This window comes from Herpailurus yagouaroundi, unplaced genomic scaffold (genome assembly GCF_014898765.1).
Source record: "Herpailurus yagouaroundi ecotype Mexico unplaced genomic scaffold, PumYag 67690, whole genome shotgun sequence".
In the NCBI taxonomy this organism is placed as follows: Eukaryota; Metazoa; Chordata; class Mammalia; order Carnivora; family Felidae; genus Herpailurus; species Herpailurus yagouaroundi.
In genome coordinates this window covers 4,607,955-4,634,857 of record NW_024420490.1, presented here as the reverse complement: position 1 = coordinate 4,634,857, position 26,903 = coordinate 4,607,955, and the positions used below count along the sequence as shown (strand labels likewise).

The 26,903-nt window shown below is 41.8% G+C and overlaps 1 protein-coding gene across 3 annotated transcripts in view; it reads right to left on the bottom strand.

The window, feature by feature from the left end:
• Nucleotides 1-26,903, bottom strand: part of PPEF1 (protein phosphatase with EF-hand domain 1) — a 108,825-nt gene that overhangs the window by 66,130 nt on the left and 15,792 nt on the right. For all 3 annotated transcript variants that reach the window (XM_040468261.1, XM_040468263.1, XM_040468262.1), the window contains 3 exons: nucleotides 26,076-26,233; nucleotides 6,165-6,292; nucleotides 5,387-5,447 (listed from right to left, as the gene is read on the bottom strand). In XM_040468261.1, the coding sequence (XP_040324195.1) occupies nucleotides 5,387-5,447; nucleotides 6,165-6,292; nucleotides 26,076-26,145 (259 nt within the window). In that variant the 5' untranslated portion in view covers nucleotides 26,146-26,233. The remainder of the gene's footprint in view (nucleotides 1-5,386; nucleotides 5,448-6,164; nucleotides 6,293-26,075; nucleotides 26,234-26,903) is intronic.

Here is a 26,903-nt window from a genome sequence, read left to right as displayed (position 1 = left end):
TCGTGGCCCTTTTTTTAAAAATCACAATCCTTTTGCTGATTTTTAGCCACATTAAAAAAAATAACATAGATTCTCTTCCTAATATAATATGGTAGCTAAGGAGGATCATAATACGAACACAATCAAAAGCTTCAACAGTTCAAAGGCAAGTACTGTGGGCTGTAACTATTATAACTAATAAGAGTAATTTAATGAATGCCAACAATACATGAAGATTTGTGCAACATGTAATTTGAATGAATCCTTACCTATTTGATTCACAATTCTGTCAACATGAATCTAAACTAATTAAATATAATGAAATCTCGAATTATAACCAAATGATACCTTTACAAGTTGTTCTAAAGAAAATGCCTCAAAAATACCCCACCACGTATAATTGTTTCTTTTTCCCAGTAAAACTCAAAATCTGGACAGGGAAAATTTTAAAGCCCACAATTACACACACACACACACACACACACACACACACACACACACAATTTCTGCCTCTGCCACCCACGTGTCACTTTGAAAACAAGCTCCAAATATGGCTAGGGGGGAAAAAGCACCAATTGAACTGCATTTATAGTTATTTCATTCCTCAAATACGAATCCGGATTAAGAGCAGTGACTACCGGATAGAAAGATGCAAAAATAACATTACTTGTGACCAGTGTGATTAAATATCCATACTCACGAAAATCAATTGAGAAACTCCCAGAACTGACAGGATCGATACTACAGAGGTTTAAGCACAGTGGTCTGAACCACAGCTTTACCACTGCTGAGACGCATAACCTCGGGAGGTTACTTCCTAAGCCTCAACATTCCCATCTGACAAAAGGGAATGATAACACTAGCAGTCTCAGTGGTTTGTCATGCAGACTAAATGAAATATTTAAAGCACTTAAAAGACATGGCACACGGCAAACATTTAACAAATGCCAGCAATAATAATTTCATTAACATTGTTATTCGACAGGAGCACAATACAAACAGGTATGAATCAAAGGCTTGTTAAAGACTACCAAGAATCACCGGGGAGACAGAATGGGGAAAATAACCTATTGACCATAACAACAAAAAGTATAAAATAGCTGGGTCTGATAGGACGTTTTGGCCGAGCGGGGAAGCAGAAAGAATAGTCAAAACAACACTTGCGCACACTCCATCACACTCCCCACTTCCATCAAGCTCTAGTTTAAACCTACTGTTACGTACAGCGGCTGCCGCTCTCTACCTGTGCGGTGGATGTGTGAAGTCTCCCCATCAAGTCCTAGGAACTGGTTTGAGCAACTAAGTAGTAGGACGCAGGAATGAATTGCTTCCAGGTCACCTCCCACCCGCGGAACACCCAGAATGTCTCGGCCAACCCTGTGCCTCAGAGTTCAAACCATTATTCCGGAAATGTGAAGTGATCTTCTGGTCCCTAAATATACCCCACTTAGGGTCACAGCCCTTCTGCCAAACAGGCCTTGGGGGACGTTGTGTGGAGCCATTCCACCAAAGAGGGCCATCAGAAAGCAACCTACAGTAATGCACAGCACAGTGACCCTAGTCAACAATCCTCTCTTGGGTGCTTGAAAGTTGCTAGGAGTACATTTTTAAAGTTCTTGCCATACACAAAAGAATTGTAACTGTGAGATGAGGGGAGTGTTAACTAACCTTACTGTGGTAATCATTTCATAATATACACGTATGTGAAATCACCACATTGTATACCTTAAATTTATACATTGTTATGTGCCAATTATATTTCAATAAAGCTGGAACACTTTTTAAAGGAAATAACCTACAGAACTAATCTGTACATCAATTTTTCTGTTATGTCAATAATCAGATCAGTAAGATTCAAGGACTCTATAATAGAGAGATGTATAAGAGAAACGACAGCCTAGAAATATGCCCTATTACACATTTTTTAATGAATACACGATGAAGGAGGTACTATAAACCATGGTGAAAAGGTACATTACCAGAAATATTGTGGGAAAAATTGGTTAACTGCTTGGACATTGTCTTTTTAGCTGTGGTTTTAAATTGTTTTCAACCACGAGGCATCCAAATTTCCTTTTTTAGTTTAATATAAAAAATCCAAAATGTATGAAGTGCTAAAATTTTTAAAAGCCAAACCATAAAAAAATCTAGAAATACAGGCATAGCGATCCACATTTTAAATATTTCAAGGCCTTCTAAGTTTAAAAGTAGGGATGCACAAAGAAAAAGATATTTAGACTTGAAAGGTATTTTAAATAATTAATGGGTAAAAATTTCCTAAACCTGATGGAAAATACCAAGCTAGATATCACAGAAGCTCGGCAAACCCCACACAGCGAAAATATAAATGAACCCTCATCAAGACACATTGTACTTAAAGCCCTATTCTCCAATGTTACTTAGATTAGTTTGTTTCTTCACCACCTCCATGAGGTGATTTTGTTACTCGTTTGTAATACGGTGAACTTCATTTGTCACTGTGTGTGTTCTATTTTGGTACGTTCAGAGGAATGTTACTCCTCCTCTCCCATTCCTTTTCCCCTATTCCCACCCATCCACTCATCCCCTGTAGGTAAACAATGTCATTAGTTTCTGATTCATCCTATAGGTTTCTCCTGTATTTATTTTTGCACAAATACACACACACACATTGATACCAGGCGAAGACTTCTCAATTACGATGCAGAGAGCACTAACCATAAAGAGAAAAAAAAATTGTACTACATTAAAATCAAGAATGTCTGTTATCATCGAAAGACAGCATTTAAAGATTGGGGAGACAAAAGGCAAAGACTAGGAGAAGATATTTGCAATACGTTTCTCTAACAAAGGTTCATATTCTCGTATTTAGAATACTTGGATACTCTTCAAAACTGGTAACAAAAAAAGTGGCTAACCCAATAGAAAGATGGAAGGAGACCTGAACAGGCACTTCACCAAACAGGATGTTCATATGGCCAATAAATACACAAAAAGGCACACAATTTCGACGCTCACCAAGGAAACACAAATTAAAGCAGAAATGTGATACTACTACATACCTGGCAGAGTGGCCAAAATGAAAAGGACAGACAACTCCAAGTGTTGAAGAGAACAGAGAGCAACCGGAACTCTCATCCACTGGTGGCAATATAACTTGGTACAATAATTGTATAAGACGGTTTGTCAGTATCTAATAAAGCTGGACATACGCATGCCCTGTAACCCAAAACTTCCACTCCTGGGTGGCGGTCCACCTTTATCCTGGCCCCCCGTGCATCACCCCCCTTTGTGTGTGCATCCCTTTACTGTAGAATGCCACTGCTTCCCCTGGCAAGAGCCGAAGCTCTCCTAACCCTGTGAATCTGTGGCTGCCCTTGTGACCTGCTGTGACCGACAGAATACGGCAGAACTGACTGTGTGAGTTCCAAAGAATAGGCCTTAAAGGCGTCGTAGCTTCTGCCTTTGTCCTCTTGGGATCCAGCTACTGGGTAAAGAATTCCGGGATATCCCGCTAGACAGAAAGAATTGAGGTACCTAAGTTCAGAGCCAACACCAAAGTCCCGGCCACGCGAGTAGGCCCACCTAGACCTCCCTACACAGCCCAGCTAGGTTGAGTGAGGCTGAGTGACACCACGTGGAACAAAGACATGCCATCCCCACTGAGCCCTGTTCAACTGCGTGATCCACAGAATCACAAGGAGTTAAATGGTTGCTGTTTTTAAGCCACTAAATTTGGGGGTGCTTTGTTATGCAGCAATAGATAACTGAAAAAAATGGTCTGTATGTTCACCGAAAAGGACATGCCCAAGAATGTGCATAGCAGTACCATTTAAATTACCCAAACTGCAAACAACCCAAATGTCCATAAACAACAGAACGGATCAGTGTTGGCATATTCATAAAGTGAAGTATTATTCAGCAATGAGAATGACCAAATTGCAACAGCGTGGATGACACTCGCAAATACAATGGTGAGTGCAAGACAGACTCAACACTGTATGCTTCCATTTATGGAGTGAAGTTCAAAACCAGCCAAACCAATCTAGGATATAGAAGACAGGAAAGTCATGATGGAGGAATTGGGAAGTGACTGGACAGGAGAGAGGCTTCTGTGGCTCTGAAAATGTTTTCTTTCTTCTGGGCGCAGGTTACAAGGGCCTGTTTACTTTGAAAAAATGTACTGAGTCATAGGTTAGACTTCAAGAAAAGTCTACATCAGAAGATTAAAACACTGTCCCCTTCTTTGATAAAAATTTTTAAATATTGTTGAATCACCTGCAGATTTTTTTTTTTTTTTTTACATGCAGATGTTTTAAAAATACAGAGCCTGAGTAAGTATCTCCGGGCTGGAACCCAGCCATCTGTGTCTGTGAATCTCGATAAGTGATTCCAGTACACAGACCAGATCCAAAGAGTAGGTCATTAGCAAAAAGAGTGCTGTTTCATTTCACCGTCATTATATTTCCCCTCAGAAATATTTTGCCAAAGAACATGAAGCACAAACAACTGTCTCCAAATTGCAATTATCTGAAAGAAAGAAAATGGCAAAATACCCACTTCCGCCCACTCCCCACTCCTCAGGTTTGGCTATTCTACCATTTAGAAAGCTCCTACGGATCATTAAATGCTTTAATTAGTTTCATACATATGCGCTCAGCTCAAGGCATGCCATTAAAACACTATTCTTTTGCCACTTTGAAGGGTGCTCGCTAGATGATTTAAAAGAAGCTCTTAGATGACATATACTTTTAATTAGAACCAAAAAATGACCCAAATTAAAGAAAAGTGAGTCTGTGAGCCTAGCATCTACCTTGAAGAGAACAACAGGCATCTTGATTTGCAGAACAAATGCATGCCCCGGGAATAACCATCATTTTGAAACCATTTTGAACCATCTCTACATTGTCTGTCCCTGAAATGATTTCCTTAGTCATTTCAGAAGGACTAAATAAATGATAAAGAGACAGAGAGACAGACAGCTGGCTATGCGGCAAAACAGACAACCGTGTCCAAGCCACCATTTCCCCCCAGATTCGTTTCACGAGATCCTCAAGACAGTTTGATCTCTCGGCACAAAAGTTTTTGTGGATAAAAAATAAGATCCTCTTTACTAAGCTACTTTCTGTATATCAAGAGATTGTGGTTCAGAGAAGGTGTTCAGCAAATCAACATTGAGTGAAATCGAATTCAGCTTTTTCAAAGTGAAAAAAAGTAAATGACCAATTTAGTCAAGTCAACAACAATCAGCGAAAAAAACCACTTGACCTGATTTCACCAGTTGTTTGGGGGGGTGGGTCGCAAAGGTAAGACAGGTGAGCATCATTTTAATTTCTTAGCGTTCTCCCATCTTCGGAGTTTACATCCCTTGAAGAGGGCAATTCGATATGTAATGACTGCTTTTCAAAAGACTAAACATCGTACTTACCTGGATCTTTCTCATGTATATGTGCGTAGTTTTCCAACATGAAGGAAAAGAAGTTGGATAGCTGGACACAAAAAAAATACATTAGTCAATTGATGACCCCCAAACAGCTACTGTGGCAAATGCTGTTGGTGTTCCAAGCAAGTGCTCTTCACTCTTCTGGAACAGTCATCTCCCAGCTGCCTTAGGTGCTAACAGGTCCCACCTCCACCTGCCTCCCACCTCCCTCCTGGCCCTTCGCTGGTGAGCCGCACCTCCCCCAGAGACACACAGGATAGCACAGATACCTCCCTCCTTTTTATTGTTAAAAATGTACTTTTTTTTCTGCTAATAAGCATTAACGCTGGATTTATACATCACTTTTGCAAGCTTGAAAAAGGCCTTCCTCACTCATCTATATTTTCTTCTAGAACTCTCACAGGTTTGTTCTTGGGAAATGTTTCCATTTTTTAACTCCTTAAAGTATTTTTTCCTTCATAAAGTGACAACTGTACCATTGGGGCACGTACCCAAGAACAGAATAAGGCCATTTTTCATTAGCTGACTAGACATCTGGCAGCCCTCTTCAAAATGTGGACTTCAGAACTGAAAAACACCATCTTCCTCCCAAATCACACCCTCTCCGAACGGCTAGTTCCAAGGCAGTATCACTACATCCTCCGTTACAGTTTTCGCCAAGGTTCCTCAGCTTAAAATGGACCCCAACTTTCTTTGTGTTTTCAATGACAAGGGGTAAAGAGAAGCACTTTGCCCAAAGAAGAGACGAGCTTGCAAAACAGACCTGCAATTGGCCTTGTTCATCGGCGTATTCGATGGACTGGAAGATGGTGAGGGCATAGCGCTGTCTGGCCTTCAGTCGCGTGCTGTAGCCCCGGTACCAGTTCTGGATGACCAATGCAGCTTTGAGCACTGCAGCCCCACAGGATATGCAAATTAGAGAAAACCAGTTACCATGCAGCTGTGGGATTGGGGAAGTAGGTGTTCCGGAAAAAAAAACAAAAAACAAAAAAAAACCCAGTCTGCCTGGATTTCCAGGTTCTAAGAACATAACAACTACAGTGAAATTGACCTTTAGATTTTTGTAAGATGTCCTCAAGTCTCAAATACTCAGAGAACACTGATGGCCTAGCCACTGTCAGTAGAGTTTGGGCGGCAAGAAGGCATGAATTTGAATCCCGGCTCTGCTAATTACTGCCTGTGTGACTTTGAGAAGTCACTAAAACTCTCAAAGCCTCCGTTTCCCCATCTGTAAACTGGGGGAAATTACGGCACCTACCTCCGGCACTACTTAGGCATATGAAGTCTACGTATGCCCTATGAAGTAGCAATTCCATTCTTCACCACGTACCCCCAAGCAATCCTCACACGGCCCAAGAGGGAGACATACGGGGCGGCGGTGTTTCTTTGTTTGTGACACTAGGGAGTCTGCCACCAATGCAGCCTGGCTGTCCACCGCTAGGAAGGAGAATGTGTCACTCCGGTAGGTGCACACCATGGACCATCAGGCCACAGCTCGAAGCAATGCATTAAGTAAACCCACAGCAACGTGGCTGGGTCTTAAAAACACAGCGCTTCAGTTAGAACGGTTGTTGACAAGTTAAAGACAATGAAATAGAACACATCACTTTACACAAATTTAAAATACGTATACACAAACCCAAAATATACGTGTCCTAAGAATATATATGAAGGAAAAGACATTAAACAAATAGAGCGGGTATTTACGGGGAAGGGGGGGGTGAATGGGTATGGGGTACACGGGTAAAAAGGAGCAAGCAAATTAATTAACTAAGATAAGAAAGGGTCGTGCACAGACCAGGGATGGCAAAGTACAATGAACTGAAAAGTACAATTCGCTCCAGCCTCCGTACCTGAGATTCAATTGATAAAAGATGGATAAATGAACACACCTCCCTCCTTCCCAGAGTTACAATAAGCATGAAAGGAGATCCTACAGGTGAAGAGTTTAGCCCCACGCCTGGTTAATAAATGGCTAAACAAACGGCTACTGCAGGGATAAGCATGGTCCTGTTTGTGGATTATTCAGGCACACTGACTCCGTTCTGGGGCTCTGAGCCTTGGAACCATCCCGTAGCTTCATAGCTTTGAAGAAGGCAATCAGGTGAGAGATACTGAGATTTAAAATATAGTCTCTTATGCCTTCCTCAAATTTTAGAGTGAAGAGCAATCAACACCAGCTGGCTTCTTTTATTCATGTTATAATTTTTCCCAGTTAGCACATAAAAATTAAGAGTTGACTATAACAAGAACAATTTGAATTCTAAAAGCAGGATTCTAGCCTCCTGTCCCAGGATCCCCGGCTCAATACTGCTGTGGTATTACTAGTCATCTGAGCGTATTTATTTATGAGTTTCTCCAAGGCTCTCTGGTTCCAGAGACACTCATTTCATTTTTCAGCTTCCAGAAGACCCCAGGAAGTAGACATGAGGTCAAGTATCATGATCTTTACAGGGAAAAACCACAGGGAGACGAAACAGAGTGACTCGTTCAATATGATAAAGCAAATGATTGGGAGGCTGAAAATCTCGAGTGTTCTCACCATATGGGGAGCCCAGGCTCACCTGAAAGGTCTGTTCTACGGGACAGTCACTGTCATGACCAACCAACCCTGACCTCAGGGGCTCTCTCTGTTCATCAAGCCCAGTGGAACTGTCCAGGGCTATTTACTGAGCACTTACTGAGGGTCGGGCAATGGACTCTTTTCCGTGATCCTCACCGCACTGTGAAGCTGAGAGAGACTAGCCAGTAAGTGGAAATGAACAGCAAGGGCTTGAACCCAGGTCTCACTGATCTGTAGCCCACGCTCTTAACCTCCATAGAGCTACTGACCTTTTTCTGTGCCTCAGTTTCTTCATCTGCACAGTGCTGTAGTAGAATAAATGATCACTAAAGTCTCTTCTACTTAGGATTTGCACCACCAATAATAAATAACCATGCTTATCATTTCTATAATTAATAATGGAACAAAGCAGCGACCACATGTTAAGGGTCGGCTGTAAGACACTTGGTCCCCACAAGTATCATCTCTACGTTACACATAAGGAAACTTCGCGTTCAGAGAGGCAAGTATCTTGTTTCAAGTCACTTATCTAGTACAGACTCAGCTCTTCTGAGTCCAAACTCTGGGCTCTCTCCACTATCGCCAGTTACTTCATTCCCTAAACTATGTGCACCTTTCCTTCGTTTGAGTAAGAACTGCCACCATTCCTTGAATGCCTACTATGTGCCTGCCACTAAGCCAGACGTACGTTAACTACCACCTCTACTCCTCCTCCACGAGGGGAAATAGGTGATCCAAGCCCCCTGCCCTATCTCTGCCTTGCTTCTGCCCCATCCCTTGCTGGGATCCCACCCCACCCCCCAAGGCGGGAGCTGCCATTTTATTTGATAAGGCACACAGTACTTTCACGGGCTATATTTTACTAGTAGGAGTGGAAGGGAGACAACAATGCTCAGTTCCCCGGCTCCTGCATTTCTTCTGCTGCTCCAAAGGCATTCCCCACCCCCTTCCCGGCCGGAAAATGCACCATCCGGTACCTGAGCCCCTACACCTGGGCGTGAATGCCACTTACTAAGCTATCACGTGTCAGCTGTCACCCCACACTCCTCTAGTCCGCTCCCTGATGCTCTGCCAATAGGGGCAGTGGGGGGCGACAGTGAGGCTGGAGGAGGGAACCAGGAACACACTCCTTCCCGTCTGCTTCCCGTTCGTGTCAGTGGAACCTAGCAACGGCTCTCCACCCTGCACCCCCATTCTGCAACCCCCCCCCCAGCAGTTTCTCCTGGTAGCTGCGCTGGATCCAGTCTGCAGTTAGCCAGCACTTGCAAAACCAGCCTCCCAGCAGCCCCTCAGACACACCAGCGCCAGCCGGGCAGCCCCCATTCTCCAAGGTCTGAGTTCCAATGCTGCGGGAACCCTCCTCCAAGCTTCTACATTTTAAGAATTCCAACCTTTCCCTTTCTCTCTCAGCCCTAGAGATGGTAACTTTCCCGTAATTGCTACCTCTGTATACCTTAGGGTTCCTTCAGGGACCTTTCGGTGACCTAAGAACAACTCGATGCCCGATTGACAGTTCTTTAAATTCACCTCTGTCGTCAGATCACTCTATGGTTTCTGCCTCCCGACTAGGCCCGGCCTGATAAGCCGGTGTCACTGGGTGGGAAAAGCAGGCTCAGGTTAGGCCTCAAGCGTCCAACTTCCCGGACGCTCCAGCTCAGGCCCTTCCCAGAATCCCACATCAGGGTTTGAGTACCTCGGTGGCGGCTGATAAAAGGGGCTCTGATTCACATCCCGCTACTGCTCCTTTGGCTTACAGCCCCCCCCCCCCCCCCCCCCCCCGGGCCCCTCTCTGGCGCAGGGAAGGAGACGGGCAGGGCAGGGTTGAATGGACCAACATCTGACCTCGAAAACCTCACCTGATTCCTAAGAACCCACCCGCTCGCGGCACGGCCGCTCTAGCCAGCTGAGGACGCTCTCCTGGAGCAGGAACCCCCAAAACGGCAAAGGTTAGAGCCCAGGTACGAGAGACCCTACCCGAGGGGTTGCCGGCTCCATACCTCCCCCAACCCTGTGTGCAGAGTTGAAGACCTGTGTCATCCAGTCCTGAACCTGCTGGACAGCCTAGGTCCCCTTCTGGTCCTGCTGCTTCATCACATGACTGGTGACAGGGCTTGTCTTCCCCGTCACATTAATTCCATGCAGAAAAAAAACCAGAGTTAAAGCTATTGCCATATGTGTCCCGAGGGCCTCCTATTTTCGTTTCTAGAAGGAAGCAACAGTATGGGTTTAACAAGTTACCTGGCCAATTTTCTGTCTCCAGCACAGGTGGATTCTCTATTACCAAGCCAGGGTGTTTTGGGTTTGGTTTTCCCGTGGCTTCTTTCCCATAGTGGCCATCATTATCATGGGAGTTTGTGAGACATTATCCACATAGGTCAATGAATAAGACAAAAATTCAGAGCATTGGTTTTGTGCCGGACACTGTGCTTGGTGCTTTATGCAGATCATTTCATTTCATTTGATTTAATCCTCCCACCAATCCTACGAAGTGACATTATCCTCATTTTACAGATAAGGAAACTGAGGCTCAGGAATAACTTGTTTGGGGTCACATCACTTGTCTTTGGGAGAACACAGAGTCAAATCCGGATCTCTGTTATTCCAGAAACAGGGCTTTTAACCATAATGTCGTACAACCCAGGGTGGCACTTGGAATCAGCCATAAAAAAAATGAGCCAGTACGTAGAACAGTATCTCCTCCCTCCCACACCTTCCCTACCTCACGTTCTCTATGCTCTTTACCTGCTCTGTTGTTCTCCATTCCACGTTTTACCATTTGGCATTCTATATGCTTGTATGGTTATGTGTTTATTGTCTATCTTCCCCTATTAGCTAAGCTACACGAGAACAGGGACTTCATTTTTGTTCACTGCTATAACCCCAGCACCTGGGGTAAGGCCTGGCAACGGATACGCGTTGAACAAATGAATGAATACCTTCTAGGGCTGTTAGAACAATAATCTATTAGTAATGTATAATAATGTACTAGCAACGTGTTGCTATAGGTATTAGTAATATACCAATTAATTGAGTGACTAATATAAAACGCTTAGCATATTGCCTGGCACATAGGAAGCACTCAATAAATAGCAGATGCTTTTTTTTTTAAAGTAAGGTGGGAGGGGCGCCTGGGTGGCTCAGCCGGTTAAGCGTCCGACTTACGCTCAGGTCATGATGTCGCTGTCCATGAGTTCACCCCCCACGTCGGGCTCTGTGCTGACGCTCAAAGCCTGGAACCCGCCCTCTCTCTCTCTGCCCCTGCCCTGCTCATGCTTACTCTCTCTCTCAAAATAAACATTAAAAAAAAATTTTTTTAAGTAAGGTGGGAATAACACAATAATAGTCTCTCTCCAGCCTAACAACTTCTAGTGCCCCCCCCCCCCCAATTTCCTAATGATACATAAATTCATTAAAAATTTCACAAACTACTGTGGACAAACAGGCTACCATCCCAGAACCCAAGAGTCAGGAGCAAGAAGAACTGTGCCAACCAGAATCCATAGGGCTCACTCCTTTAGAGAGCACAGTCGTGGCTCAAAGACCGCCTTCTCAGTGAGGCCTTTCCTGACCACTCTTTTCAAAATGGCACCCCGCTGCCCATTGTCCATCTCATTCCTTATTTTCTCACCCTGGCACTTATCACTACCTGCTATAGCACATATGTTACTCATTTGTTAATTGTCTCTCTCCTTCCACTAGAATGTAATCTCCATACGGGCTGGGATGTTAGTCCGCTGGGTTAGTGGCTACATCCCCTGACTCTGGAACAGCCCCTGGAACATGGTAGATGCTCAGTATATATATGCTGAATGGATGAAATTACTCTTCAGTTAAGACTTTCTGTCTTGTGTTTCTCTTCGTGCTGACTGGTAGAGTCTTATCTTTGGTTTGTTTTTTCAAATGAGAGTTTATTTGACAGACAGTTCTTTAAACCAGAACCTTACATTCAGGACAATAAGGCATTTAAAGACTCTCTGCTTTTGAAAGTCTGCTGACAGAGGCCTCCTGAGGAGGCCCCAGGATGAGCAAATATTTAATGTAACTTTAAGGGGCCTGACATCCAGTCAGGAAGAAAGAGAGGCTCAAGTGTGATAGAAGTCATTAAAATGAATTCAAATGAACTGGAAAGAGAACGAAGCAACTAGTAGCCAAAGGCTTTAAACAAGGGGGAAACCATCTCTTCCTTCAGTACTTTGAAGCATGATGACACTACAGTCTGGCTTAACTCTGGGACCGCAGTCTTCTTGGTTATTCTTGTTTACAACTATTCCACACCTGCCACCTGCTAGAGTGTGTGACTGTCACAGAGAGACTTCTAACTTCACTGGAGAAACGGCTCAAAGCACATGCTCAGCGGACACGAGATGGTCACAAAGTCTGCTTCTTGGGCAGCAAGCGAGACAGGAACCGTGTGAGGCTCACTCATCCGCGAACTCAGGCAACCCTGCACAGCATTCTTGTCCCTAGAGAGCATTCTTTTTTTTTTTTTCCCCAGATGTTTATTTTTGAGACACAGAGAGAGAGTATGAGCAGGGCAGGGGCAGAGAGAGAGGGAGACACAGAATCCAAAGCAGGCTCCAGGCTCCGAGCTGCCACCAGAGCCCGACGCGGGCTTTGAACTCACAGACCGTGAGATCATGACCTGAGCCAAAGTCGGACGCTTAACCGACTGAGCCACCCAGGCGCCCCTGGAAGGCATTATCCTTCAGAGGGAAGTGAGAGTAAAGCATGAGGCCCAGTCTCCAAATACTGACGGGCACTTTAAACAAAACCATCACTCTCCCTAAATGACAAAAGAGATCATAATTTTATCATTCTTGGAAACCTCTGGTGTTCCGGTCAGAGAAGGGCAAGAATTAGAGGTCTTTTGTTTGACTTTTTATTTACTCATGTGCTCACCCACCCAGCAACCCGTCCACATGAGATAATAAAAAATAAATTTTGAATTGGTCATCTGGAGACTTCCATTTTGGTTCTGACTCAAGCAGGTGCCAACTGTATAACTTTGAACAAATTGTTTAACCTCTCTGGTCCTCAGTCTCTCACGTGAACCGTGAGAACTTGGAATTGTGTGATCTCTAAGATCCTCTCCAGTTCTGAAATATTATATTTCACCCCTGGTTTTCTATAGTGATAATTCAGTTGTTTTTTTAGGGCCACAGCTTCAGCCTACCTACTACTGCACATTGCAAAGCTGAAAATAACAATTCAAGGACAAAATAGGGCAGGTACATGTGAACACTCAGCTTAGAAGCTTCTGGACAAAGAAGACAAATTCTAAAGGCTACTAAAACAACAACGACAGCAACAAAACAACTGAATTATCCCTATAGAAAAATCCAAGTCAAGTCACTAACATCCTTGGCGTCTGCATCAAGAATTGTAGCAAAGTTTGCTAGCAAGTAGTCTGGGAACATTAAACACTTCACCCATCATTTCTCTTTTAAATTGCCTAGAGTCTGATTACTGTGTATGATCGGTTAAGTGGCTCAAGTGACAGCCAAGAGAAGATGGATAGAGATGGACGGGGAAGAAAGTGAAGATAAGCGTGGGCTGGGAGACAGAGACACGTGGGAAGGGGCTAAGGTCCGGAGGTTTCAATGAAGATCAAGAGAGCAGAACATAGGATAGTCATAAAGACTACCAGAGGCAGAACTGATGCGGGTGGCCACAGGGGCCAGGAAAGGGGAGTGAGTCTCTCAAGTGGAGTGAGGAAGGGGTGCTGGAGTTTAGGAGGTAAAGGAACTGAGACACCAGTGCATTTGGGCTTGTCCGTGTTTACAGTGAAGCTACTCGAGATGATGCCAGGACGTGGTTCACGGAGTCTGCAACGGACGGAGAAGGGAGAAGAAGGGAAAACAAGCAAGAGCTAATAAACGGCATTCCCAAAGGGCAGAACCCTAGGCTGCGGCCACCACAGACTTAACGAACACATCTCAGGTTGCACAGGACTGGGATATTATTTGTTTACGTTTATTTGTTCATTTTGAGAGAGAGAGAAGAGAGGGAAAGAGAGAGAATCCCAAGCAGGCTCTGTGCTGACAGCACCCTGATGCAGGGCTCGATCCCACGAACCATGAGATCATGACCTGAGCCAAAATCAAGAGTCAGATTAACTGACTGAGCCACGCAGGTGCCCCAGGACTGGAATATTCTTAACTTTTTCTCTGAAAGATTTTCAGACATATGGGGAAAGGTGAGACTAGTACAATTGTTAATATTTTGTCACATATGCATTCTCCTGCTCTCTCTCTTGCTCTCTCTCTCCACACATGCCTACCATTTCTTCAGTCTCCTTTATTCTAACACAATTCCTTAGCCTTTCTTTCTTTTTAATGACACTGAAATTTTTGAAGAGTACAGGCTAGTTATTTAAAATATCCCTCAGTTTGGATCTGTCTGTTATTTCCTCATGATTAGATTCAGGTTATATGTTTTGGCAGGAATAAGTGAGGAGTCTTTCTCAAGTATGTTACATCAGAAGGCAGATGACATTAATTTGTCTCATTACTGGTGATATGAACCTAGATTACTTGGTTAAACTGGAGTAAGGTAAAAGGGCCCACAGCGACCACCACCTGGCTAAGTGCAAACAGGCTCCTCGTTAGGCAACACGCCCCCAGGCGCCTGGGTGGCTCAGTGGGTTAGGCTCAGGTCATGATCCCACGGTTGGTGAGTTTGAGCCCCAGCTGGCAACGCGGAGCCTGCTGGGGATTCTCTGTTTCCCTTTCTCTCTGCCTCTCTCTCATGCTCTCTCTCAAAAATAAAATAAAGAAACAAAAATCTTTTTAATTTTTTTTTATTATTTATTTTTGAGAAACAGAGTGAGACAAAGCATGAGCGGGGGAGGGGCAGAGAGAGAAGGAGACACAGAATCCGAAGCAGGCTCCAGGCTCCGTCAGAGCTGTCGGCACAGAGCCTGATGTGGGGCTCGAACCCACGAACTGTGAGATCATGACCTGAGCCGAAGTCGGACGCTCAACCAACTGAGCCACCCAGGCGCCCCTAAACAAAAATCTTAAAAAAAAAAAAAATAGAACTTAAAAAAATATCCATAGGCCCTAGCTGACCAATGGACTACTTACTACTGAGCACAGGTACCAAAACAAAGGAAAATTCCATGTGTTCCCAGACCTCCTCGCCCTTCCCTCCTTAGCTACAGCCCCCCACCACTGCCTCCTGGCAGACAGTCTCTCTTTTGCTGCTCCTTGGCAGAATACTCAATAAACTTCATTTGCCTTTGCTCTGCCTCCAGTGAATTCTTTCACCACCAGACCCCACCCGATCGGATGGATCACCCCACAGCGGCCACGTAAAATTCTCTACTGTAGATGTATTTATTTGCTCCCTCTTTACAATTAATAAACAATTTGCAGGAACATGCCTTAGGACTGTGTATATATTCTGTTCTCCAAAACATCCACGGATAATTTTTGCCCAAATCCATTCTTTCTATGGTAGTTGCAAAAATAGTGATTTTCGAACTCATTCTCTCTACATTTATTAGGATTCAGATTGTTAAATGCCCCATTTAAAGCCTTCTTTTATTCAACAGGGCAATGGAACAACACAAAGATTACACGAAGCCCATCTTATGGAGGTTTTCATAAGAACTGCAATCCTTGGCTACACCATAGTTCAGGAAAATCTGAAGCTTTAGCCGTACGATACCGAAATAATAAGCTAAATCAGTAAAACCACGAAAACGACAGTTTACAAGTAACCGTGAGCTCTCTATCGTATGAATTTCTGCCAATTTTGTAAAGAATCATTATCAGGAAGATCTCAATTTTTAAAAACTATTATATTTTTAATCATGTAAGAAATTTAGCTATGTAAAAGTACTACTAGCATTTTAAATTATTGAAAAATTTTCTCATAGGAAATATGTTCTATTCAACAATTCAATCATGACCTCTAATCCTCACTCGGAAAAAAAAAAATTAAATGTCTTGACTGCAATTCTGTTTTATGTCTCCCCTGTTATTAATTACTAATCTGAGTTATACTGCCACATTCATTCACCCAAGGTCAAATACGATCAGCATTAAATTTTTGCCTTTTGCAGCTGCTGAAAAGATAAGGCAATATAAAGCCATAATTGTGTAAGAAAAGTGTTCTGATTACAGGAAATAACTGGCAAGTGGGCCTCAGGTAATGCCCTTTCTTATACTCCGTTGAAATATGTCTCTTTGTAACAGGATTTTCTAACAATTAACAGGATCCAACTAAAAGCTGGCTCCTTTGTGAATTGTCTAGTCAAGGCTAGAAGCTGGTGAAAAGCATTTAAATGGGGGAGGTGGGACTTCATACTCTTCCGGTAATACTTTCTACCCCCCAAGAGCTCATGATTCTAGAGTGGGTCTCTAAATAGTCCGTGGCAGAGTCTCATAATACTTAACATTTCTAAAAGTAGACGTGGATTAGTCACACAGTGAATAAACAAAAAATATGAAGATGCATTTAATAGGTGTGAAAATGAAAAGGATGTTTGGTTTTTGTGTGCCTGTTTCATACAGGCAATAAATGTGTTTGTAGTACCATTCCTATATAAACCTCAAGACCCACACATTATCATATCAAAAAGTGAACAATTAACTAAAAATTATTATTGAAAGGGATCATAATTTCAGATGCAGAAAGTGGTCTCCTTCCACAAAGAAAAGTACTTGTTTAAAATGATTCCCTAAACTCTGTGCTGACAGCATGAAGCCTACTTGGGATTCCCTCTCTCCCTCTCTCTCTCTGCCCCTCCCCTGTGTGCTCGCTCTCTCTCTCTCTCTCTCAAAATAAATAAATAAACATTAAAAAAAAAAAGATTCTCTAAGGGGCGCCTGGCTGGCTTAGTCAGTAGAGCATGTAACTCTTGATCTCAGGGTCATGAGTTCAAGCCCCATGTTGGGCATGAAGCCTACCTTACAATAAATAACATAACATAACATAACATAACATAACATAACATAAAATTCCCTAAGAGAACTCTTATCGTGATGAGCACTGAGTATATAGAATTGTTGAATCACTATATTGTGCACCTGAAACTAACATAACACTATATGTTAATTATACTGGGATTTTAAATTGAGTGAATTGGTTAATTAAATAAAATGTAATGATTCCCAACTGATGCCAACAAACCAGGGATATAGTATATGATATAGGCCGAAAACGCAGATTTGGCAGTTTTGACATACTGATGATAATGAAAGCCATGAGACTAAAGTTACCGCAGGAGAGCACTCGAGTGACAAAGTAAAAGGCCCGAGAAGAACCCGGAGGAATCCTAATATTTAAAAGTTGGGAGAAAGTGGAGCCCTTATAAACAGTTCAGAGACACGAGGACAACCAGGAGAATGGGCCGAAGCCAAGGGCCATGAGTGCAAGAGTGCCAAGTACTGCCAGGAAACCCAGCAAAATAAGAACTGAAAATGGTCCAGTGGGCTTCAAGGGCATTCAAGAACTTGTCAAAATCATTTTCCGTGGGATGGAATGAACCACGAGAAGGTGGGAGACAGCACTGTGAACGTCCCCTTCAGGAACAAGCTCTGAGAGGGAGGAGAGTCAGTGGAGGGAACCAGAGGGAAAGGGAAGGCCTTTCTTCCAAAGGGAAAGGAAAAAAAACAGTTACAAAAGGCCGTTTTGGACAATGAGGAAATTCTGAATATGAACTCTATGTTCAACAATATTAATCCACCAGTGCCACAATTTTTTTCAGTGTGATACAGTATTACAGTTATATAAAAGAAAAACCCTCTTTTTAGGACACTCATGCTAAGTATATAGAGGTTAATATCATAATGTCTACAGCTTTGCTGTCAAATGGAGAAGGCACAGGAGACGGAGAAAGGGAAGGAGGGGAGAGGAGAGAGAAAATGGTAAAGGGTTAACAAGCTGGTGAACCCAGCTGGCAGGGATGTGGGTGTTCGCTGTATTAATCTTCCATCTTCTCTCTGTAGATTTGCAATTTCTAAAGATAAGAAGTTGGGGGCAAAGTAAAACAGAACGACATGAAGGGAAAAAAATGTACCCAAACCCAAAGAACAGGAAACAAAAGAGGAAAGGCACGCGAGCACATTAAGAGTGTTAATGCGGTAGCAGCTAAGGGAGTAAGCAACAGAAGGCGGGAATGAATCCCCCCACCCCTCCACAGGTACCCGCAGCTATAGAGCATATTGATGGTCTTTGGCTGGCAAGAACTTTAAAGAGCATCTCATCTGATGTCCCATTTCACTGAGGAGGAAAATGAGGGACATCCCAGCTCACAGAGATCTCTGCTGTACCTCACGATGCCAACAAAGACTGCTCGGTGGCAGTTATAAAAGAAAATCCAACACTGACAAGAACGGCAAAGGCCCCTCTAAACTTTCAGAAAACTCCTCAGAGATCAACAAAGATAAAGGAAACAATGTCATTGATCGTTTTTCCATGAAGGTCCCAAATGTAAATATACAGCATTGCAAAGGACTTAACTTTGGGAATGTGGAGGTGGGAGATACGGGGCTGGGGGTGGAAGGAGGGGATCTCTCAGGCAGCTGTGAATGGCTTGCTCATTAGATTTTTAAACAATAAATAAACTAGACGTTATTCCAAGAACTAAAGAAATATTTGATTTACTAGTTAGTATTTTTAAACTTTTAAGCAAAAATAAAGAACAAATATTTTTTAAAAGAACAATCTCCATTAGAGAAAATTTCCATTTCTCATAGCTTAAAGCATCCAAGTGCACAGCCAAAAACGCTACATAGCCTTTGTAGGCTCCTCAGCACTTAGGGAAAATGAATAAATGCATTTCTAAGTGGTTTCCAGGGAAGAAATAAAAGAAAATAAATCATCGTGTCCTCAGAGTATTCCATGGGGGAAGAAAAGGCAACAGATTATTAATTCAAAATACATCAATATAAAATTTTAAGTATAAAGCGAAGCTCAGGAGAATGAAATTGCAATGTTTCATTTCCATTTTTTTGATAAATTCCTATTTTACAAGTCAGGGCAGCATATCCAGAGGGGCATGGACTTTGGAATCTGTCAGAGCTGGTTCCAATTCAGGAGACCTAGGACATGACTTTGGACAGTTCTTTCTTTTTTATTTTTATTTTTTTTAATATATGAAATCTATTGTCACATTGGTTTCCATACAACACCCAGTGCTCATCCCAAAAGGTGCCCTCCTCAATACCCATCACCCACCCTCCCCCTCCCACCCTGGACAGTTCTTTCATCTAGGTTCAGTCTCCTCATCTAGAAAAGGAAACTAATCGAGGCTTCCTCCAAGAGTTTTGCAGAGAAATAGAAATAACGATAGTAGGCAATCAATATAAATGACAGCTATGATTGTTCCCTTCCCCGTTGCATATCACAAAAGAAGCGAAATAATAATAATACAGCATTGATGCTACTTCTCTACATGGAAGGTAGATAGCCCACAAGAAGGGGTAGCCTCGATTTTATATGCGGGTTACTTTTCCTCCAAAATGCCCTGATACACTAGGAGGCAGAGTTCTGTATTGAGGCCGAATGACCAAAGTGGGAGGGAAAAGCCCTTCACTCTAGTCAGACCATGAGAAACAGGAAGCAATCCCTCACCCGGGCTCTGCCACTTACCAGCTGTGTGTCTGTCCTTAAGCAAATCACTTTGCCTCGCAAAGCCTTGGTTTCCTTTTTTTACAAATTGAGAACAACCCTTCACAGCCTGTAGAGATCAAATGTATATGAAGGGGCCCATCCAACTATAAGAGCACTATGCAAATAAAAGGTACTTTGTAGGGGCGCCTGGGTGGCTCAGTCGGTTAAGCGGCCGGCCGACTTCGGCTCAGGTCATGATCTCGTGGTCCGTGAGTTTGAGCCCCGCGTCGGGCTCTGTGCTGACAGCTCAGAGCCTGGAGCCTGTTTCAGATTCTGTGTCTCCCTCTCTCTGACCCTCCCCCGTTCATGGTCTGTCTCTCTCTGTCTCACAAATAAATAAATGTTTAAAAAAAAAAGGTACTTTGTAGGAGTAAATTTAAAGTTAGTTTCCAAGAGCAGTGACATTGGGAGGAACCGTAGAAGGGTGTGACGGTTGATGGCAAAAAACCCACTGTACTCAGAACTCCTTGGGTTCAAACCCCAACTCTGGCAGTGGTTAGTAATCTGACCCCGAAAAGTACTCACTCGCGGAGCATGAGAGCTTCTTCAAACTACACAAAAAAAGAATAGTAACGCTTGACTCAGGTTTACTGCAAGGATTAAATAAAAAGTATGCAGAATATTGTGAACACTCTCTAGAATATAGTTAGTAATCAGGAAATAATAGCTATCATTTTCTATCAAGAGCTTTCAAAACATTCATAACCCTTAACACAATAAGTTCGTATCTAATCACCTGAATATGGGAATAATCCAAAGTAAGGAAAAACACTACATAAAGAAATTCTTCTAAGTGCTGTTTATATTAGTGAAAAAAAAGGTCCCATGTTAGAGGAATAATTAAGCATATGATGATTGGGGCACCTGGGTGGCTCAGTTGGTTAAGCGTCTGACTTCGGCTCAGGTCATGATCTCACGGCTCATGAGTTCAAGCCCTGAATGGGGCTCTGTGCTGACAGCTCAGAGCCTGCAGCCTGCTTTGGATTCTCTGTCTCCCTCTCTCTCTGCCCCTCCCCCGCTCACACTCTGTCTCTCTCTCTCTCTTTCTCTCTCTCTCTCAAAAATAAATAAACATTAAAAAAAGAATATGATGATCTATCCATTAAATGAAATGTTTAGTAATGGTTAAAATGTTTACAAAGCATTTATAACAACTTGAGAGATGTTTATGTAACAATGTCTTTGTGCCAAAAGCAAGGCTACAAAAAATTAATGTTTAGGATGATCAAAAACCTACACTATACCAAAAAAAAAAAAAATAAAACTGGAAAGAAATTATCAAAATGTTAACAGTTGTTGTCTCTGGGTAGTGGAGTGAGGAATATTAATTATTTCCAAATGCTTTTCTATATTTTACAGTATTTCTAAATGAGAAAAACTTTTTATGGATAAATATAAGTAAATACCGTTGCTTCAGTTTTCAGCAGATTTATTATTACAAAGTCAGAATAAACATTGACTAATATATTCAACAAGAGATAATGGAAGAATTAAAAAAAACTATAAGGGAATACTTTGACAAGTATATGGTAATAAAGTAAATAGCTTAGATGAAATAGGAAAATTCTTAGGACACAAAATGCTGAAAATGACTCAAGAAGAAATAGAAAATCTGAATAGATCTATAACAAAAGTAGAAGTAATCAAAAAACTACCCTCAAAGAAAGGCCCATGTTCAGCTTTATTTATTGATTTATTGATTTATTTATAGAGAGGGAGAGAGAGAGTGCACAAGTGGGGGAGAGAGGCAGAGGGAGGGAGAGAGAGAGAGAGAGAGAGAGAGAGAAAATCCATGCTGAGCATGGAGCCCAATGTGGGGCTTGATCCCATGACCCTGGGATCATGACCTGAGCTGAAATCAAGAGTTGGATGTTCAACCGACTGAGCCACCCAGGAGCCCCTCTACCAAACAGTTAAAGAATTAATATCAATTCTTCACAAGCTCTTCTAAAAGATGGAAGAGAAGAAGGAATTGCAACTCATTCTATGAGGCTAGTATTACCCTGATATCAAAACCACACAAAGACACCCCAGGGGGAAAAAAACTATAGACCAATCTCTTTTATGAATATAGATACAAAAATCATTAACAAGACACTAGCAAACTGAATCCAGCAACATATAAAAAGTATTATACTCCGTGACCAAGTGGGATTTATCTCAGGAATGCAAAATTGGTTCAACATCTGAAATTCCATTAATGTATACTGTATCATAGAACAAAGGGCAAAAACTGCATGATCGTTTCAATACATGCAGATAAAGCATTTGACAAAAGTACACACCACTTCTTAATAAAATAATAAAAGCAATCAATAAACTAGGAATAGGAGTGAACTTCCTCAACCTGATAAAGAGCATCCTGGAGAAAGGCACAGCTACTATCATACTTAAAGGTGAAAGACTGAATGCTTTCCTCTATGATCAGGAACAAGACAAGGATGTGTAGTCATGAATTTCTATTCAACAGTAAGAGAGGGTCTAGTCAGGAAAATTATGCAAGAAAATGAAATCAAAGGCATAGAATAGAAAGGAAGAAGTAAAACTATCTCTATTAGCAGATGACACAGTTTGTAAATAGAAAATCCTAAGGAATCAACCAAAGTCTTGGGATACAAGATCAATATACAAAAAGCAATTGTTTTTCTATACACCTGCAATGAACAATCCAAAAATGAAATTAATAAAGCAATTCCATTTTGTAATAGCATTCAAAAGAATAAAGTACTTGGGGTAAATTTAACAAAGGAAGTGTAAAATGTAAATTCTGAATGCAAAAAATAGCGTTGAAAGAAATTAAAGACCTAAATAAATGGGAAGACATTCCATGTTCATGGATCAGTAGGTGTAACTGTTAAGCCGGCAATACTCCCCAGATTGATCTACAGATTCAATGCAAGCCCCATCAACATTTCAGATGGCTTCTTTTGAGAAACTGACAAACTGATCCTAAGAGTCATATGGAAGTACAAGGGACCTGGAAAGCCAAAACAATCTTGAAAAAGAAACAAAGGTAAAGGACTCAGAATCCCAATTTCAAAACTTTCTGCAAAAGCTACAATAATCAAGACAGTGTGGTATTGGCATAAGGAGACACATAGATCAATGGAATAGAATTCAGAGTGCAGAAATAAACCCTCATATTTACAGTCCATTGATTTTTGATAAGAGTGCCAAGACTATTCAACAGAGAAAGAACAGTCTTTTCAACAAATGGTCGTGGGGTGACTGGATATCCACATGCAAAGAATAAATTTGTACCTCTACCTCATACCATATATGAAAATCAACTCAAAATGTATCAAAAACCTAAATGTAAGAGCTAAAAATATAAAACTCTTAGAAGAAAACATAACCATAAATAATCTTGGCTTTGGCAATGGATTCTTTGTTACGATACCCAAATCACAAGCAACCAAAGAAAAAATAAATTGGACTTTATCAAAATTACAAAACCTTTCTGCTTCAAAGGATACCATCAAGAAAGTGAGAAGACAGCCCACTAAATGAAAGAAAACATTTGCAAATCATATACTTGATAAAGAACTTATAACTGGAACATATAAAGAATTCTTACAACAAAACAATATAAAAACAAATGACACAACTAAAAATGGACAAATGATCTGAATAGACATTTTTCCAGAGATCTACAAATGGCGAATAGGGTGCCTGTGTGGCTCAGTCAGTTAAGTGTCCAACTCTTGACTTCAGCTCAGGTCATGATCTCACCGTTGGGCTCTCTCTGTGCTGACCGTGTGGAACCTGCTTGGGATTCTCTTTCTCTCCCTCTCTCTCTGCCCCACCCCTACTCATGCACGCTCTCTCTCTCTCTCTCTCTCAAAATAAATAAATTTAAAAAAAAAGACATTTTACAAATGGCTAATAAACACATGACAAGATGCTCAATATCATTAGTCATTAGGGAAATGCAAATGAAGACCATAATGAACTACCATTTCATACCCACTAGGATGGGTATAATCAGAAGGACAGACAAGTGTTGCAAAGGATGTGAAAAAATTGGAACCATCATAGGCTGCTGGTGGAAATGCAGAACGAGGCAGGCACTTGGGAAAACAGTTTGGAAGTTTCTCAAAATGTTAAACATTGAGCCACCATATGACCCAGCAATTCTGCTCCTAGGTATATACCCAAGAGCACTGAAAACATCTGTTGACACTATAACTTGTACACGAATGCTCATAGTAGCATTGTTCATAATATAAAAAAAAAATAGAAACAACCCAAATGCCCACCAACTGATGAATGGGTGAGTGTGCATATTCCTACAATGGAATACTATTCAACAATTAAAAGGAATGACATTCTGATTCATGCTACAACATGAACTTTGAAAACATTATGATGAATGAAAGAAGTCAGACAGAAAAGACTCATGGGATCTGATTACATTTATATGAAATGTCCGGGAAGAGTCCGAATCTATAGAGACGGAAAGGAGATTAGTGATTGCCTAGGGCTGGGGAGGTAGGGGGTAGGGGAGTCACTGCTAATGGTTTGGGGGAAGGATATGAGAATGTTCTAAAATTGATAGTGGCGATGGTTGTACAGCTCTGTGAACATACTAAAAACCGGTGAATTAGACGCTTTAACCTGGTGAGTTGTGTGGCATGTGAATGATATCTCAATAAAACTGCTCTTTTTAAAAAGCAATGCAGGAAAACAGTTTGACATTTCTACACAGAATTACCGTAAGACCTGGCAATTTCACTCCTAGGTATATACCCCCAAAGAACTGAGAACAGGGACTCAAACAAGTACACGTACATTCCTGTTCAAAGCAGCACTATTCACAGTAGCCAAAGAGGTGGAAATAACCCAAATGTCCATCCACAAAGGAATGGACACACAAAATGTGGTCTCAACGCACAATGGAATACTATCCAGCCTTAAAAAGGAATGAAGTATGAAAGATGCTACAATCTGGATGCTAAGTGAAAGGGGGCAGAAGGTACATTGTATGTGTGACATATCCAGGATAGGTACGTTCACAGAGGCAGAATATAGACGGGTGGTTGTCAGGGGCTGGAAGGAGAGAGAAATTGGGAGAAACTGCTTAATATAAAAGGGGTTTTGCTTTGGAGTGATGGAAATGTATGCAACTAGAGAGAAGGGCAGTTACACAACTTTGTGACTGTACCCAATGCCACTGAAATGTTCCCTTTAGAATGATTAATTAATTTTATGTTATGTGCATTTCACCTCGGTAATTTATTTAAAAGAAAAACCAATCCAAAAATCGAAAGTAATATTTCCATTTACCTGCAACATTTTAAAAGTTGAGAAGTATTTCAAAAAGAGAGAATTCACTGTTATGAGTTTGGCTTGGCCTTTTTGTTTGTTTAACCTAAGAATTTTGGCGAAATTTAAAGAACGCTATGTAATCCTACATATAAAAAGATAATTACTTGCTTTACTCTCTTATGGTAAATTATGACCATGGAATTAGCTCAGTTGGAGCTTTTGAAAGATTTACAGATTTGAAAGAGTTAGTACATCTCCCTACTGTGGGAGATCGGTTTTGCTAACTCATGGAGCAGAACAGCATTTGATTCCCAAGAGAAAACATCACACGCTAATTAGTAGAGAATACTCTGCATCCTAAACTGTCCATCTTAAGCCTGAGTGAACCTCCAAAAGCAACATGTAGAAGAGGAATTGGGAAAATTATCTATAACCTAGACACCAGAGGAATGGAGCGTGAGAGTGAATAATTCACATAATCTTCCCAGTTTGTTTGTTCTTTAAGTTGCTTGTGGAAACTATGTCTCTTAAACACTCAAGTGAGTTGCAACTTGGTAGGTATGAGAACCTCAGTATGAAATAAACAAAGGGAATACTTAAGCCTCTAATTATATAGGGGTCTTGGGGGGCATGTCATGTATTTAGAAACAACACACTTTTGGGGAAGCAGATGATCTTGCATTTCCCAAACTCTACCTGGAATATTCTAAAAACATGGGGGCAAATCTCATGAAGTTCTGTGTTGAATAGCTATAAAAAATAATCCGATCACCGAGTTACAAACTCTAATAAAAAGTCAACGATGCCACTAAACACCACATAGGTATGGATACAGCTATTTATAAGCATATCGAATAAACAGAGGTAAATGCACAGAGACTTTCTTGTTCCCTGCCACAGAGTTTTAAATTGAGATTTTATATTGGTCCATTTTCAGCTGAAATCAATTCAAACATAAACTCTCTCTTAGATAATACTTCACGGCACATCATAAATTCAGAGCTACATCTTCCTAAGTTATGCCAATGTTTAACCTTCGGCTCAAGTGATGGTGCCTTGTGCACCACCACACCACCACACCGGGCTGGCGGCTGGAGGGGCAAGTGACTCAACGGGGGAAGGGGAGAGGGCGGGGAAGGGGAGAGGGCGAATCCCGTGCACTCGGGCTCCCCGTTCATTCACGAAGACAGGCACCCCCACCCCACCCCCGCTGGCACTCACCTTGCTCAGATCTCATGTCTTTCACAGACGAAGTGCCACAGCCCATGTCTTCTAAATTAAGTGTGCTCATGCATTTAACTTCTCATTCCAAAATAGTGTGAAAAGTGTGTCTATGCTGCGAGGAGCCACTCCTAGCTGACCCGCCTCAGTCAGAGATCCTGATGAGGAAGGCACAAGAGGGAGGGAGGGGGAGAGGGAAGCGCCCGTTAACAGCAAGGTATCTAAGAGCTTCTCGGCAGGATTCATTTTATGCTTCTTCTCAACTGCTGTTCATCATGTGATGTGGAAAGTGATCAGACATAATCTAATCCTGGTGCATTTTCCAAAACACAGCAGCCGCACCGGAGCAACCATAGATTGCTTTTCTGCTACACATAAATTATATTCCCCCCCCACCCCCCATCTAGGTCAGATCAAGGTCTATATAAAATAAAGCATCAAAAATGGAAAGAGAAATGGAAATGTAAAAGCGTACAATTTTCTAATTGAAATACGGGGAATGGGATATGAAGGAGCTGATAGAATTTAACTGTTTTAGTTTTAAGTTCATAATTAAATCTATTTGGGTTTTAAAAACACAGATTGGAGATGATGAGACAAAACAACATATTTAAAAACCTGTGCCAAAATTCAAATCAAAGTGAGTTCCTCAACACTGTTTCTCAGAACTGGTTGGAAACCTTGTTTTAAAAAAAGAGGCCGAAGGCCTCCCCCCCCCCCACCCCCACCCCCTGACTAGAGTTCCAGGGTTTCTGACTGGGTTTCTGGCTTCTGGTTTCTGACTAGGGTTTCTTTCTTTCTTTCTTTCTTTCTTTCTTTCTTTCTTTC